We start from the raw sequence: 14,884 nt of genomic DNA, 5'->3' as shown, positions 1-14,884 counted from the left end.
TTTTCTCCCTGGTATCTGTTTGGTGGGTTTAGACGCGGATTCTGCTGCCCACGTGGTAAAGACAAATCAGATATTTGTGCCTGTCAGACGGACTTCTCTTCCATGCAAGTAGCTCTTAATCACGCTATATACCTCTGAAATACAACTTTAGTCTAATTTCCAGTCTCTTAGACAAAATAATTGAATGACCAGTGCACCAAGTGCAAGGCTGGAAACTGTAGTTTATATCCAAACTATTTTTTTGTGCGTGTGTGAAATTTTCAGAAATTGGCATCTTAAAACGAACCCTAAAAGATTTTACATATAAACGTTGGGTTGTCATGACAAAGTAAAACACACATAACATTATGAGAATCGTTAATATAATCACGTCTGGTTTTGATCTTAACATCTGATGCACGGAGGAGACGGCTGAGTATCAGTCATGTTAAATAATTAGTTTTTCTCACAAGGCTCCCTTTTAACTTTTTGTCCACGGTCGGTAACCTACAAAAATCCGGCAGTCGACCTAATAACACCCCTCCCTTCACCATCCAACCAAACAACCAAGTGGTTTGAATGTATACAGAAATCTGCTGATCCCTTCACATTTCTATCATATTTGCAGTGTCACTAACTGACAGAGCCCAGCAAAGACGGTATTCTTTTATAAGAGGCATCCCAAGCACCGCGTCTGAACTTGCTAATGTTATGCTTAATTGTGTATTTAACCATAGCCGGGTTAGTCTAGCTTAAGAGAAGTGACCAAAAGTGATATGAATTGCAATAAGATTGAGAAGAGCTGGGTTTTACCTTTAAGCGAAAAAGATTCTTTGTTACGATGCCTTTGAATACAAAATGAGTTACAAAATGCAAATGGAATTGGAAAGCATTGTAGTCAATTTATTGTCGCACAGCCACGGTCAAATTAATTCCGTTTTTAAAACGTAGGTTCGCCATCAAGCAGCTACGGTAAGATGATGACGTTTTACGCACCTAACTTGTAAAGTTACCATTTCAAGAGCATTCATTTGCTTTTTGTCAAATGAGACAAGCGGATACATCCATAAACGGCCAGTAGGTACAGGTAGCCTAATTAGGCGAAGTTGACCATAAGCATAGGTACTTTTTTAACAACAACGCACAAAGGTAGTATAACTGAACTGCATTCTTGAAACAGCATTGACTATTGACTGCAAACTGTGGGACAGGGTTGGTAACGATGAAATACGCTTCTATTTAAAATTTTAATCACTTTAACTTACAACTACATGTCCCTTGGTGCACCGCGCTATCCTGAAATAGATACCGTGTGTCTAAACATGGCCGCTAAAGAATGGACGGACTGTATCAAAAACCTGAAAGGAGTTGTTTTAGATATGTGCGGCGTGTTGTATGACAGCGGGGAAGGAGGAGGCATTCCTATTCCTGGCTCTGTTGAAGCAGTGAAAAGGTGAGATTTATACTTTAACTTTATAGGTATATAGGTAGCTGTTAAATGTGATTCATAAAATGTGGATTGCATTGATAATTAAGATAAGCTTTCGTTACAAAAAAGCCGATCAGCTCTTATTTATGTTGCACAACTGAACAAGTTTGACAACCAGCAGTTGTTTGCAAAAAATATATATGTTCATAGGCCAACTTAATTTGTACAATCCGTCGCGTAGTTGCAGCGGATTCGTTCAAATGTCAGTATATTAGCCTAACTAAACTGAATCCAATACGTGGATGAGAATTTGTGGGCGTATCCGAGCAGGGCTGCAGGGAAGGTTGACAGCTGACAGTTGTTTGGCTGGGGCCAAGAAATGAAGTTTGTTGCTAGCTACCGAATGATCCCGTAGGCTAGATCCATTAACAGCTTTAAATGCTTGCGATTTCCTGTTGTTTTTGTGATCAAGCTTCTAGAGTGTGGTACTGTGCGCTGCTATGGCGAAAGGTGGCTATGTGAAATCAGGGAAGCCACTTTTTGCAGGAACACGGTTCTTTTGTCATCCCTAAGATCAGAACAAGGAAGAATGACAGGTGAATGCACCGTTATATACGTTTATGGATGTAAATAGGCAGATCAGCACACAAGACTGTCTACACTTTCTTAGCTGTGTTCTACTTCAGTATGTGAGGAGAATAACTCGTCGTTTGTGACACACAAGCCCGGTGCTCCCTCGTGTTTGAACGGTCAGAGGCCTTCGTCCTCAGTGTGGATGTCCAACAGGGCTTTTCCCAAGCATGGGGAGTCTGATGGCAGGGATTTTGCTGGGACCGCGCAAGGTCAGCCGGCGGTGCCCAGTAATTACGGTGACGCCCTACCTGTTCCACAGCGGTAATGAGAGTTTTCCATTATGTGCGGGTGAGTGCGCCCGGCAGATGCTGACGGGCAGCAGATGTGTGAAGTTGGGCGGTGATTTGTTAAGGGCCCGGCTCATCGGACGCGGGGTCATTACGGTGAGGGACGCTGTCACTCACGGCTCCCCGTCCCGCCGCCTCGAGGTAAAGGTCAGTTCAAGCCGCTCGGGGCTGGCTCTCTGAGCACCCCAGATAAAGGTACTGTTTGGAGTAGGGAAGGAGGTCCGCTGGTTTCGACCTGGGCTGCAGTGTAGTATAGTGGCACAGGGCAGAGCTTGTAACCAAAAGGTTGCTGTTTCGATTCCCTGGCAATTCAAACCCAAGGCTACAAGTCAATCAGGCTAGATCAATAAATCAGCTTCACTGAACTGCAGACATATGGACGGCAGAGTAGCGTAGTGGTAAGGAGTAGAGCTTGTAAATGAAAGGTAGCTTGTTCAATTCCCCACTGGGGCTGATGCTCTACCCTTGGGAAAGGTACCTAACTCAGAATTGCCTCAATAAATATAAGGCTGTATAAGTGGATAATATGCCAATAATAGTAATGTAATGGCTGTACTTTCTCTTCGCGTGGTGGGTAGTGATGGTACAGTGTGGAAGAAGTGTGCAGCTCAGGCTGCATTGGCCAATGTCATGTGGAGTGCCCCTGTTTGGATATGCATGCCTTTTGTGGATTGTGCCTGATCACATGGAGCTGCATACATGCACCTGCGGCAGCCCATTGGCTTGAGCATGACTTGTCTTAAGCAGTGGTGGGGGAATTTGATGAATATGTACCGCATCTCATCTGCTGATTTATGTGGGGCAGCTGCATAGCCAGTTTTGATTCGGTAGGAGGTTACGTAGGAGGCAGTAACACTGGGGAAGCAGCTACCAGAGTTACGCAGTCATAGCATAGTCTGTGGCAGTTGTAAAGTGCCAGTGCAAAGTTCAGAAGTCTTTACTAACACAGAGGTCCTCTGTTTTGCCATGGCAGATGTGTGACCCACTGTCACTCAATCGCAGCTCTGATTGCTCATTGTTCTGAGAAGGTCACATCATAATTCATTAACAATAATTACTCCCCTGACACCACCTGCACTTCTTCACTCAATTGCCCCATTAAATTACGAGGGACTATCACGTCCGCCGCTGCAAACAATGAAGATGTATTTGTAGTGCGAAGGCGAGAGCTATTCGTTACATTATTTAAATGGTCTCATTTAAACCAGGAGAGCTGTCTTTATGAAGGGCAATTAAGCACTGGCTCTAATTGATCATTCATACTCATTACAATTAGGAAATATAAATAGTGGGGAAGGAATTCATCACGGTTGTGGCTAGGGGGAAGAGGGAGTGAGAGTTGCTGGTGGAACGGGAAGGGGAGGCTGGATACGAAAGAGAGCGGCGCGGGATCCATCTCTGTTTGGCCCATAAGCACCTTTTGTTTGCACCCGTTGACGTCTCCATTGAGCGTTATCTTTCGGGGCATTAGACTCGCGTGTGCTCATAGAATGGAGGCCTCACCTTTAATGAAAGCGCTCGTACTTTTCGATCCATCACCTGCAGCAGAATGAAATTCTTAATGTGAGGAATAAAGATGAGCGCGTGGCCTATACCTGTTTAATGTTACATGTTACATTGGAGAAGTGATGGATTCTGGTGGATTTTATAATAATCCTGACCATGATTAGAATTTGAACACAACTCTCATCAGAGTTCTGCTCACGGGTGCGTTGCTCAGAGGGTTCTTAGTTCTGCACCAGAGGGAGGGTTCAGCCTCAGGAATTTGGCTGCTGCTTCCTGGGTTGGCCACCAGATGGCCACGTAGCTTCCTGTGTTGTCTGTGTCTCATTTAATGTGTTTCACCTGTGTTGATTAGTTATTACACCTGCATTCTCTGTTATTTAAGCCCTGCCCTTTGTTCATGTCTTTGCTCAGTGTTTAGTTACCGTCTGTTATGCGCACGTGCGCTCTTGCCCAAGCCTCTTTGTATTTCGCAGGTCTTCAGTAAAGGTAACATTTTGAACCTGATTTCCTGTGCCTTGAGTCATCTCTGTATTTGGGTTTGTGTCAGTCATCCTACCCTCTGTGCTCTTCCCCAAGGATCAAGGCGTCGGACCTGCAGCTGCGGTTCTGCACCAACGAGACCCAGGCCACACGGGAGAAGTTTGTGGCGAAGCTGCGGAGGATGGGCTTCGACATCTCGGTGAGCGAGGTGTTCTCCCCGGCGCCCGCCGCCCTGGCCATCCTGAAGGAGCGCAGCCTCCGGCCTCACCTGCTGGTACATGATGGTACGCAGACGTCCAACAATGATATCAGGGACAACTGCCACCAGACCAGCCTGTTGCATGGCTTATTTCTATCATAGTTAACATTGTAAGAAACCACTTATGGGAAAGGCCAAGCAGATAAGTAACAAAGTAGTGAGGTGGGGCAATGTGGCCAAAATTTGGGTCAATGCATCCACAATTCTTTTAAAAAGTGAATGATTTTATTACTTTTAATCCTAAATTGACTTTTCATCTGGAGGAGGGTGGAGGTGGGATAACATTACACTTGATATTCTGGAAACTACTTTCTTTTGTAGAGAATCCTGTGTAGGATTTTTTGTTAACCAGAGTTCCACCGTCTTTTTGTACTGTTTAATTCCATGAAAGCTGTTTCTGGTTTTAGTACTTCATTACCAGGCATTCTGTTGCTGTTAAATTTTGATTGATTCATTGCTGGATTGATAAATTGATTATCTGAGTTATTCATTCAATCACTCAGTGACACATAACAGATTGCAGCTGTCAGAAAGGACTGTTGTGGCATGTAGTGAATCTGTAGGTTCCTCTGTGGTACATCCTCTTTTTTGTGTACATGAATCTCCCCTACCTCTCTGTTTTTCTTTCTTCTTTTTGTAATAGTTTTTATTGTTTTGGCATATTTCAGTACATGACAGCTTACATGTTATTAAAAAACAACAGGACAGTCAGCAAAATGAATAACAAACTATAATACAGATGCAGTACAGGCTTGGGTTAGACAAAATTGTGGTCAAAGTATTGCTCCTTCCATTGTAAACTCCCTCACACAGCTTTCAGCGTGAGAAATGATTGTGATTGTGCTCTTGACCATGTGCACTGTCCTCACCACAGATGTTTTGCCTGAGTTTGACAGTGTCGAGAAGACGAACCCAAACTGCGTGGTCATCGGGGATGCAGCCGACAATTTCTCCTACCGGGCCCTCAACGATGCTTTCCAGGTTCTGATGGGCCTGGAGAAGCCGGTGCTTTTCTCTTTGGGCAAAGGGTAGGGGTGAGCTGCTGGCGCAGAAATATGTATGAGGAATAATATGATATGATTACCAGGGTCTGGTATTTAAATTTACTGCGTTACCTAACCAGGAAGCCAGCCTTAACACTGCTTCTTTGTACAATGGAAGGCATGTATTTTGTACATGGACAATGGTAGCAAGACTGTCATTTACCGTAGGGCATGGTTGTAAGGAGTACATGAACTTGTACTGCTAATCCAGTGTGTTTACATTGCATTACTTTACATTTACATTTTATCATTTAGTAGATGCTCTTATCCAGCGTGACTTGCAGTGTACATATACCAAGTGCATTTAACAAAACTGCATGAAATGTGCAAACAAGGACATGTTTTGTTTACAATGTACTGTGATTGCAGAGGCTGCGTAATTTCTATCCATAATTTGTATCCATACATCTTCAGTCTGCTCGACATATTGTGACATGTTACACACCACACTCTAGGCCTGCCAGTAATCATGCTCTGTCATTATGAAACAAAAAATGTAGAGAAAATCACTCCTATTATGGTAATAGCGTGACGGCCTTGTTTTGTCCTGATTGTACAGTTGAAGCCGAAACCAGACTGTTAACTGCTGACAGCTACAGCTCTGCAGGAGGTGTGGCTGAGCATCGTGTTACCACCTTGTGGTGATCAGAATGTATGGACTCACTGAGACCTGGGTCTTTTGGCAAAGTGGACTGAATGACCTCTTTACATTACATTACATTAGAGTACATTCATTTAGCTGGCACTCTTATCCAGCGCGATTTCCAGCACAACAGAACAGAAGTGTATCAAGTTGAATGAGAAATAGTGTCAGACCAGGCTAAGAACACTCCTGAACCACTGAGTATGAGAATAACCCTATTCAAGCCTATTCAAGCCCTACCACAAGTTAACTTGTGCAATCTGACTAGACAAGGGAAGCCAAGTATACTACCATACATCAGTCACTCAGTCACAGAATCCAAAACACATCACGATATTACTCATAAAATAAACAGCAAGTAATACAAGTACTACAACACTATTCATGGTGATCAGGTTGTAGGGACACACTGAGCCTCAGTGCCTGGGACCTGGGTCTTTTGGCAAAATGGACTGAAAGACTTCCTGGAAGCTGGGAGGTTTCCTGGGTCCAGCTGGCCACGGGGCAGGTGTATGGGGCAGCTGGGACTCACAGGGGGCCGTGCGCGAGTGCCGTGATTTAAATTCAGCAGGGGTAGTTGAGGCAGGGCAGGAGAAGAGGCTGCTTAATGTCCTCTGTCACGTTGTTGCACGGGAATGAGGCTGTTGGTTTACCTCTCTCGGCGGAGGCATAATGGCTGTTCCCGCAGAGGTCAGGTCAAGCGTAGGGGAGAGGGCCTCGAGTGAATGATGGAGAGCGACAACGAAAGATAAAGCGTTAAATGAAAGAGACGTGCCCCCCCCCCCCCCCCCCCCCCCACACACACACACACACACACACACACACACACACACTCCTCCTACCCGCATCGCAATCTCCCTCTGCTTCTAAGAGGGACCTCTCAGCTCCTGTAGAATGAGGACGCAGGAGATGGGGACATAGGAGAGAGCTGACGTTCACTCTCGTGGCCTGCAACATGGAGGTGTGTGGTGGAGAAGGTCACGTTCCTGTTGTTTTAATGGCTTTTTAAAATGGTAATGAAATGGCATATCCACACGCACGTACTCAGCATGCTCACAGTGTGTGTCTGTCTTCCTTACCCTCGGATACTGCCGCCCAGCTTTATGCGGCACAGAGGAATTCTTCAAAATGAGTCAAATGATTTCATATTCAGCTGTTCTCTAGTTACAGAGATCGAAAATTCAGATAATTGGGGTTTGTAGACTGTGGACTGTAGACTGTCTGTTATTTCCTGCAGGGTGTTCACCTTTTTGAATATTGAATAAGCATTGACAAGCATAAGTATAAGCCAATGAGTAGGCATTATATTACGTTATTGTTATTTAGCAGATGGTCTTATCCAGAGAGTCTTACATATGTTGCAGTTTTTTACGCATTATCCATTTATACACCTGGATATTTACTGCAGCAATTCTATGTTAAGTACCTTGCCCTAGGGTACAGCAGCAGTGCCCTAGCAGTGAGTCGAACCAGCAACTTTTTGGTTACAAGCCGTGGTTCTTACCACTATGCCACACTTTGGCATTAACAAGCATAACAAGCATTAATAAACAGTAGTTCTTATCCAAGTAATTGATTAGTGATGTCATGATTACATATTTGAACAGTTAAATATTCGTTCATCCCTGCTCCTAATTGGGGGAATATGCGGTTTGCTTGTCCCCAGCCAGCCTAGTGAAAGGGGTGACAGTGTAGCACAGTGGTAAGGAGCAAGCCTTTTAACCGAAAGGAGCTGCCTCAGGATAACATTTATACAGCTATATTACAAACTATGTAAGTTGCTCTGGGTAAGAGCATCTGCTAAATGATAATGTAATGGAATGTTAAGTAAAGAGAAGAGTAAATAAGACTTCCTTCCAGTTCGACTCCCAATTCCTCTGGTGTCCTCTCCTCTCCGCAGGCGCTACTACAAAGAGACCGACGGCCTGAAGCTGGATGTGGGTGTGTTCATGAAGGCTCTAGAGGTGCGTTCCCTTCGCTAGCTTCACCGCTTGGTGCGACGGAGTCAGGATCGGGACCCTCTCTTCTGCAGATTGGATTTATTTTTGTGTGTCCAGCGGTGTGAACACACGAGTGTATAAATTACACTACGTTACGTTACATTATATTCATTTAGCAGACGCCCTTATCCTGAGCGACTTCCAGCACAAAAGAATAGAGGTGTGTCCATTTGAGGTGAATGAGCAACAGTGTCAGACCAGGCTAACAACATTCCCAGACCGGTGAATGTGAGCATAACACTGTTGAAGCCCTACCCTAAGTTATTGTGTGTTAACCTGACTAGACAAGGGAGGCCAAGTATACTACCACACATCAGTCTCTAGGTCACAAAATCCAAAACACGTTGCGATACTACACGTAAAAGAAACAGCAAGTAATACAAGTACATAACAGGAACTGTGGAAAGCAGCAATTTGACAACTGTGTGACAATTGTTTGTGTGTGTGTGTGTGTGTGTGTGTGTGTTTCTGTGTGTGTCTTCCGTATTCCAGTATGCCTGCGACGTGGAGGCGGAGGTGGTGGGAAAGCCGGCACCGATGTTTTTCCAGAGCACTCTGACTGACATGGGCATCCAGCCCCAGGAGGTAGGAGCTCTGGGCATGGTGATCTCCTGGGCTTACACTAGGACAGGATCCCCTCCACAAATAGGATGCTGCACCATCCAATCACAGTGATCTGTCAGCCCAGCGGCTTAGAGAATCACTGTAAGAACCCCATGATGTGGAGGCTGCATAGAAGTGGTTTTAAAACGTGGTCTTACACCTTGAAAAAACCTCATTTCACTTTTCTGATACTGATTCATGCAAATCTCAGACAATGCATTCAGAATTTTGTTATCTGTAAACTGACCATAGGAGCCTCAGAACTGAGAGCTACTTATTTGGGATGTTTTTCATCTACACTGAGATTATGCTAATAGTATTTTGTTTTCAGGATATCTTGCTACTAATACATCAGACAATGGCACTTTCATATGTGTGAGTTTATGCATACATTGCAACAGTAGACACCACTTTTCAGTCTAGTTTGAAATGTATGTATAAAATGGCTCTGATGGCGGATTGATTGGTGGACGCGGTGATTTGCTGCTCACTGTTGCGGTGCACGCGGGGGCCTTTGGCGGGCGGGCCCCCGGCGTCGGGTGCTGTAATTGCTTTAGCGAGCGTGAGAGCGGCAAGGCAGTGCTAATCAATAAATTCCTCATCAGCTGTTTCCCCTCACGGCCTCCCCTCATTCCGCCCCCTAATTGTTCCTTCCATCGAACAAGGATCCCCCCCTGCTCCGGGGTCCGCTCCCAGAGGTCCTTCACACCCCCCACACCACCACTTCCACCCCCCACCCAGACTTTCCTCAGTGGAGTCAGAATAACACATCAGTAATTTAACTTCCAGTGGCATTACTCACCCTGGTTCTCTTTGAGTGCGAATTTTATTTTAAGTATATTACGCTACATTGCTGTCATTTAGCAGATGTTCTTATCCAGAGCAACTTATACAGGTTATAATTTTTCACATGTTGCCCATTTCTGCAGATGGATAGTTACTGAGGCAATTCTGGGTTAAATACCTTGTCCAAGGGTACAGCAGCAGTGCCCCAGCGGGGAATTGAACCTGCAACCTTTCAGTTTCAGAGCCCTGCTCCCTAATATTATGCTACACTGCCACCCTGGCATGGCTGACAGAATCTCTCTCCAAACTCAGGGGGTGGGGGGTGAGACTGACCCCCATTGTCTGCAGACCCAGGTGTGATCCCCCCCAGGACAAACCCCACCCCCTCAACCCGGGGGGGGGTACTTTTACCAAACGGGTTGCCCAGGTTGGCAGGGAATGAATCATTGTAAGTTTTACAGAAGGAGTCCTGAGGACAGGGTAGCAGAGCCGTAATGCCAAAAACAACACCTCACATCTGCCAAAGGAATCTGAGCGCTTGGATTAACTCTTAACGATGTGTATCACATCAGCTGGGTGCGGTCGCTTGATTAGAGGCTTATGTACTGTCTGCCAGGCAAGCCGACCTTCCCTGAGCTGAGCTTTCTATTCTCCCTGATGCCCGCTGTCAGCACAGATTTAAAGTCTGTTTCTACACACCCGTCCTCCAGCTCCCCGCTGTGCGAAAGGACAGGGACAGGGGCCAGGTTTGGGTGACCCTTTTTTTATGCTCCACAACAAGGCAACCTCCCGACCTTCATCCTCCAACCAGTGACCCAGCCCCCCCACCCCAAACCATGAATGGAAAGTGATTGGGGGGGAATAATTGCCCCTGCTCTGGTGATTAGTGCCCTTCACCGACAGTAAATCAGGCTGTCCCCCCTGTCCCCCCCTGCCACCCCCCCTCGGGACGTTCAGCGGTCTCCATATGCCTCCGACGCAAGATGGCTTCTGCAGGGTTCACTACTCATGTGGAGCCTCCCGCGCCCTGGCTCCGCACTCGCCCGTCTGTGCAAATCAAAACGCACAGCCCTCGCCCGTACACTTAATCTTCACCCCCCGGGAGAAAAAAAATCAGAAAGGTCAACTTCTTTTCCAGAGAAGGCGGGGCACCCTCCCCCCCGTCTCTCCCTATCTCTCTCTCCTAGCCTCTCTCTTTCCCCCCGTCTCTCTCTCCCTCTTTTTCCTTTCTCCATCCCTCTCTCTCCCTAGCCTCTCCCGCTCTTTCTCTCTCCCCCCCTCTTTTTCTCCATGTCCTCTCTCCATCCCTCTCTCTCTCCCTATCTCTTTCTCCCTCCTCTCTTTCTCTCTTCCCCCATCTCTCTCCCTCCCTCTTTTCCTCTCTTTCTCTCTCCCTCTTTTCCTCTCTTTCTCTCTCCCTCCCTCTTTTTCTCCATCTCCTCTCTCCATCCCTCTCTCTATTCCTCCCTCTTTTCCTCTCTTTCACTCTTCCCCCATCTCTCTCCCTCCCCTCTTTTCCTCTCTTTCTCTCTTCTCCCATCTCTCTCCCTCCCTCTTTTCCTCTCTTTCTCTCTTCTCCCATCTCTCTCCCTCCCTCTTTTCCTCCCTCTCCTCTCTCCATCCCTCTCTCTCTCTCTCTCTCTCTCTGCCCAGCCGTAATAGCCCCATATTTCTCTGCATGCCGTGCCGCGTTGCCGTGGATTATTCCCGCCAAGGTGAAGAGGGTTATCGTGTCTCACATATTGGCACTAAAGCATTTAAGGTTTTATGTGAGTGGTTCTGAATGGGCATTTGAACATGTCTGGAATTTATCTCTGAGCCAAGGAGAGATTTATGGCATCTGTACATAAAAGGTGCTGTAGTTCACAGCGTAATAATTTGTTCATGTACAGCTGAAGAGGTGTCAGAGTGCACAGCCTAGCACCATGAGTACAGCAGTAATACCGAGATAGCTCTGAGCTGGAGGCAAACAGATATTTGTTACTGTTAAAAAAATTCTCTCTTACAGGAAGTGATAAATATGTTCTCCAATCAAATGAAGGGTACTGATTATCAAGAACGCTAATTTGTGTGCCATGAGTTTGTGGGTGTGACTCGCTGTATTTAGATAACCATGTGTTCATGATACTAACTATAAAAAATATATGCTGATGATTTCACGATTGAAGTGAATCTTATGCTGACACTATCAGTCTCAGTAGACATTTCCCATGGCAGAGCTGTTGGCGTTTCTAGTGGCAGCTGTTCCTCTCAGGCGTGGGGCGGGTGAGGGATCGGGTGACTGTTGTGGCACTGAGTGACAGCCCCCTGGGCCCTCTTTTTGTCCCCCTGACAGGCGTTGATGATCGGAGATGATCTGGTGAATGATGTAGGCGGAGCTCAGAACTGCGGAATGAAGGCCCTTCAAGTGAGGACGGGGAAATACAGGTCAGTTTGTGTGTGTATGTCTGTGTGAGTGCGAGTGTGACTGTTTGTGTGTTCCTGTGTAAGCATTTGTCTTTGTGTGTTGATGTGTGAGGGGGAGTGTGAGTGTGTGTTCCTGGGTGAGTGGGTGTGTGTGTGTGTGTGTGTGTGTCTGTCTGTCTGTGTGTGTATGAGTCAGTTACCTATCTATCTGTCTCCTGCTGCTTCTGATATATTTAATAGTATTATAATTATTTTTGTTAATTTTTCCTTTAATTAATATGAATCAGGAGTAATCAGTTTATTGAACTACCTTTTTACTAAAATAATTGATGGAATATTCTTCATTGAATAGTGCAGCACTAGTGTCCTACCCTGGTTTCAAAGCCAGGACTCTAAACAAGCTAATCCACTAGTTATGAGCCCTACTTTTAGGAGACAGTGCCATGCAGATCACAGATGTTACATGAGTCTGCATTTGGCTTAGTAAAAGGAAACATTTCAAACAAATGAAATGTTTGTTTGTTATGTTATGTTATGTTATGTTATGTTATATGTTGTTGAAATGCCCGTTTCACAGGATTCAGAAGGCATCATAAGTTTAGTGTTGACTTTGTGGTGTCAAACTCGGCTCCTGAAGGGCTGTGTCTGTTGGTCTTTGCTCCAGTCAGTTCTCTGTCTTAATCATTCTGATTAGGTTACTAGCAAAGTGTATCTATACCTGTGCATTTCTCCAAATCCTTTGCAATTCATTATTTAAAGAGTATTGGACACCAGTGTAATCTCAAGTTATGGTTTATCATTCTTAAAATGTAAAAAGAAAGAGATGATCTGACAGTTCAGTTATTATAATTCATGCATACCCCCCAAGCAGATGTTCGTCTGATGTACTCGGGTGCTGAAAATTCAGGTGGAGAAAACATTATTGTAGAAAATTTGATGCAATGTGCAAATCTCATTTGTGTCATTTAACTGTATGCTTGCTAGGGCTGTTAGGTGCAAGCCAGATGTTTCTTCTTTGTTGCCATTTTAAGTTAGATTTATTGCCAGCCTGATTTTTGTTCATTAGTTAAATGTAAATAAGAATGCACCCGTGTCTCATTCGCAACTCAGGTGGGGATTTGTTTTAGCGTGCTCAGTGTGGACTTCAATTCTCACATCTAGGATAAGTCAGTATTAATAATGATGACACTGCCAGATTTGAATTACCATTACTGACTGAAATCCACCCTGAGCGCTCAGTTCGGCACCTTTGATTTTAGCGAAAGTGTCTTGACCCTCACCAGTGATGTGAGTGTTTATGTTTAACATTTTGCCACTAGGGTGCGCTGCAGCTTAAGAATTTGGCACAGCTTTGCCTGGTTTTGTGGGATGTGAAGTTTTCAGACAGAGTGTCTCATTAACATCCTACACATTATTACGAAGCAATTAATAGGTGAAAGCATCAAAGGTGTGGGCACCTTGTTCTGGTTCTTTCAGGCCTTGACAAGGATCGCTGACATTAAATGGCTAGAGGCACGGCAGGACTTGGCAACACCGCCGAAGTTTCCACGCAATTACCGCCTGTGAACAGAGAGTGATACGAGCTCAGAAAGAGCAACATATTCTCATGTCACATCCTTGGTTGGCAACATCCTTGGTTGTATGAGCTTTGTTCAAAATTCCCATTTTGAAAGTAACATTTGTAAATCACGGCCTACAGAGAGGCCCAGTGCTGAGTTCTGGGTGGGACCCAGAGTGTTTCCCGTGCTCTTGGATAGCAGCCAAGGGCCTGGGGTGTGAATGGTCCTGGCAGCGGTGCTGCGCAGTGTTTAGGGAACTGCACTTGTTTTGGGCGTGAAGCATGGGTGGTGCGCCACTGTGGCACCCTTGACCAAGGTCCTAAACTAGAAACGCTTCAGCAAATTTCCAGCGCCTGAAATTAAAAATATGTAATATGCAATGGGCATTATCGTGGCGTAGTGGTAAGGAGCAGGGCTTTTAACCGTAAGGTTGCTGGCTCAATTCTCTGCTGGAGCACTGCTGCTGTACCCTTGAGCCAGGTACTTAACCCACAGTTGCCTCAGTAAATATCCAGCTGTATTAGTGGATAAAGTTGTTACCTATGTAGGTTTCTCTGAATAAGAACACCAGCTAAATGACACTAATGTAATGTAATGCAATAATGTAGTGTGCATGCTATGCAAAGTTGATCAGACTAAGCATGCACACCAGGCAGATACATGCAGGAGCGTAACTTCTCCTCTGCTGCAGAAATGTGCGTTTCTGTCTAGGATACATCAGCTAGCAACTGCTCTCTCTCTGCTTGACCTTTCCCCACAATTATTTTCATGTTCGTCGTCCTGTGTCTTCACACAGCTTGAGAGTGCTGTAAGGCCTTGACTTCCTCACTCTAAATGAGATGATTGAGCCTCAGTTTGCAGCTAAGCAAATTACAGAAACATATGGCCACTCATTCAGGAACCAATGTAATGAACATGTTTGCGTGTGTGTGTGTGTGTGTGAGTGTGAGAGAGAGAGGGACGGAGGAGGAGAGGGGGGGTGGGGCAGGGGCAAGCAGTGAAAGACAGACAGAGTGCCATAAAGGTACTTGATGTCAACAATCGGTACACGGGAGCAATTGGCAGGACTTTCTGTTCCGTGCAGCTACGGAGTGGAGTTGTGCAACAGAGTAAGAAGATAGAGGCGAGTGGGGGGGGTTGAACAACTAGCTGAGGATGTGCGCGAGTGATGCATTGTGGGTCACACTGCACAGATAGGTTGTAAGTCTCACCGTGGCGTCCCTGTATTGACCGTGCTCTGGCATCCTGCCTCCAGTATAAACCAGGAGCAC

General features: G+C 45.6%; 1 protein-coding gene across 1 annotated transcript in view; it reads left to right on the top strand.

Moving 5' to 3' along the window:
* Nucleotides 1–1,294: 1,294 nt before the first annotated feature.
* LOC118787663 (phospholysine phosphohistidine inorganic pyrophosphate phosphatase) overlaps nt 1,295–14,884 on the top strand; it is a 30,589-nt gene continuing 16,999 nt past the window's right edge. The window contains exons 1-6 of the mRNA XM_036543217.1: nt 1,295–1,432; nt 4,411–4,598; nt 5,448–5,601; nt 8,160–8,223; nt 8,752–8,844; nt 11,984–12,075. Of these exons, the coding sequence (XP_036399110.1) occupies nt 1,302–1,432; nt 4,411–4,598; nt 5,448–5,601; nt 8,160–8,223; nt 8,752–8,844; nt 11,984–12,075 (722 nt within the window). The 5' untranslated portion in view covers nt 1,295–1,301. The remainder of the gene's footprint in view (nt 1,433–4,410; nt 4,599–5,447; nt 5,602–8,159; nt 8,224–8,751; nt 8,845–11,983; nt 12,076–14,884) is intronic.

This window comes from Megalops cyprinoides, chromosome 1 (assembly GCF_013368585.1).
Source record: "Megalops cyprinoides isolate fMegCyp1 chromosome 1, fMegCyp1.pri, whole genome shotgun sequence".
Lineage (NCBI taxonomy): Eukaryota > Metazoa > Chordata > Actinopteri > Elopiformes > Megalopidae > Megalops > Megalops cyprinoides.
Note: the sequence above shows the minus strand (reverse complement) of the source record. Positions and strands in the feature narration are given on the sequence as shown.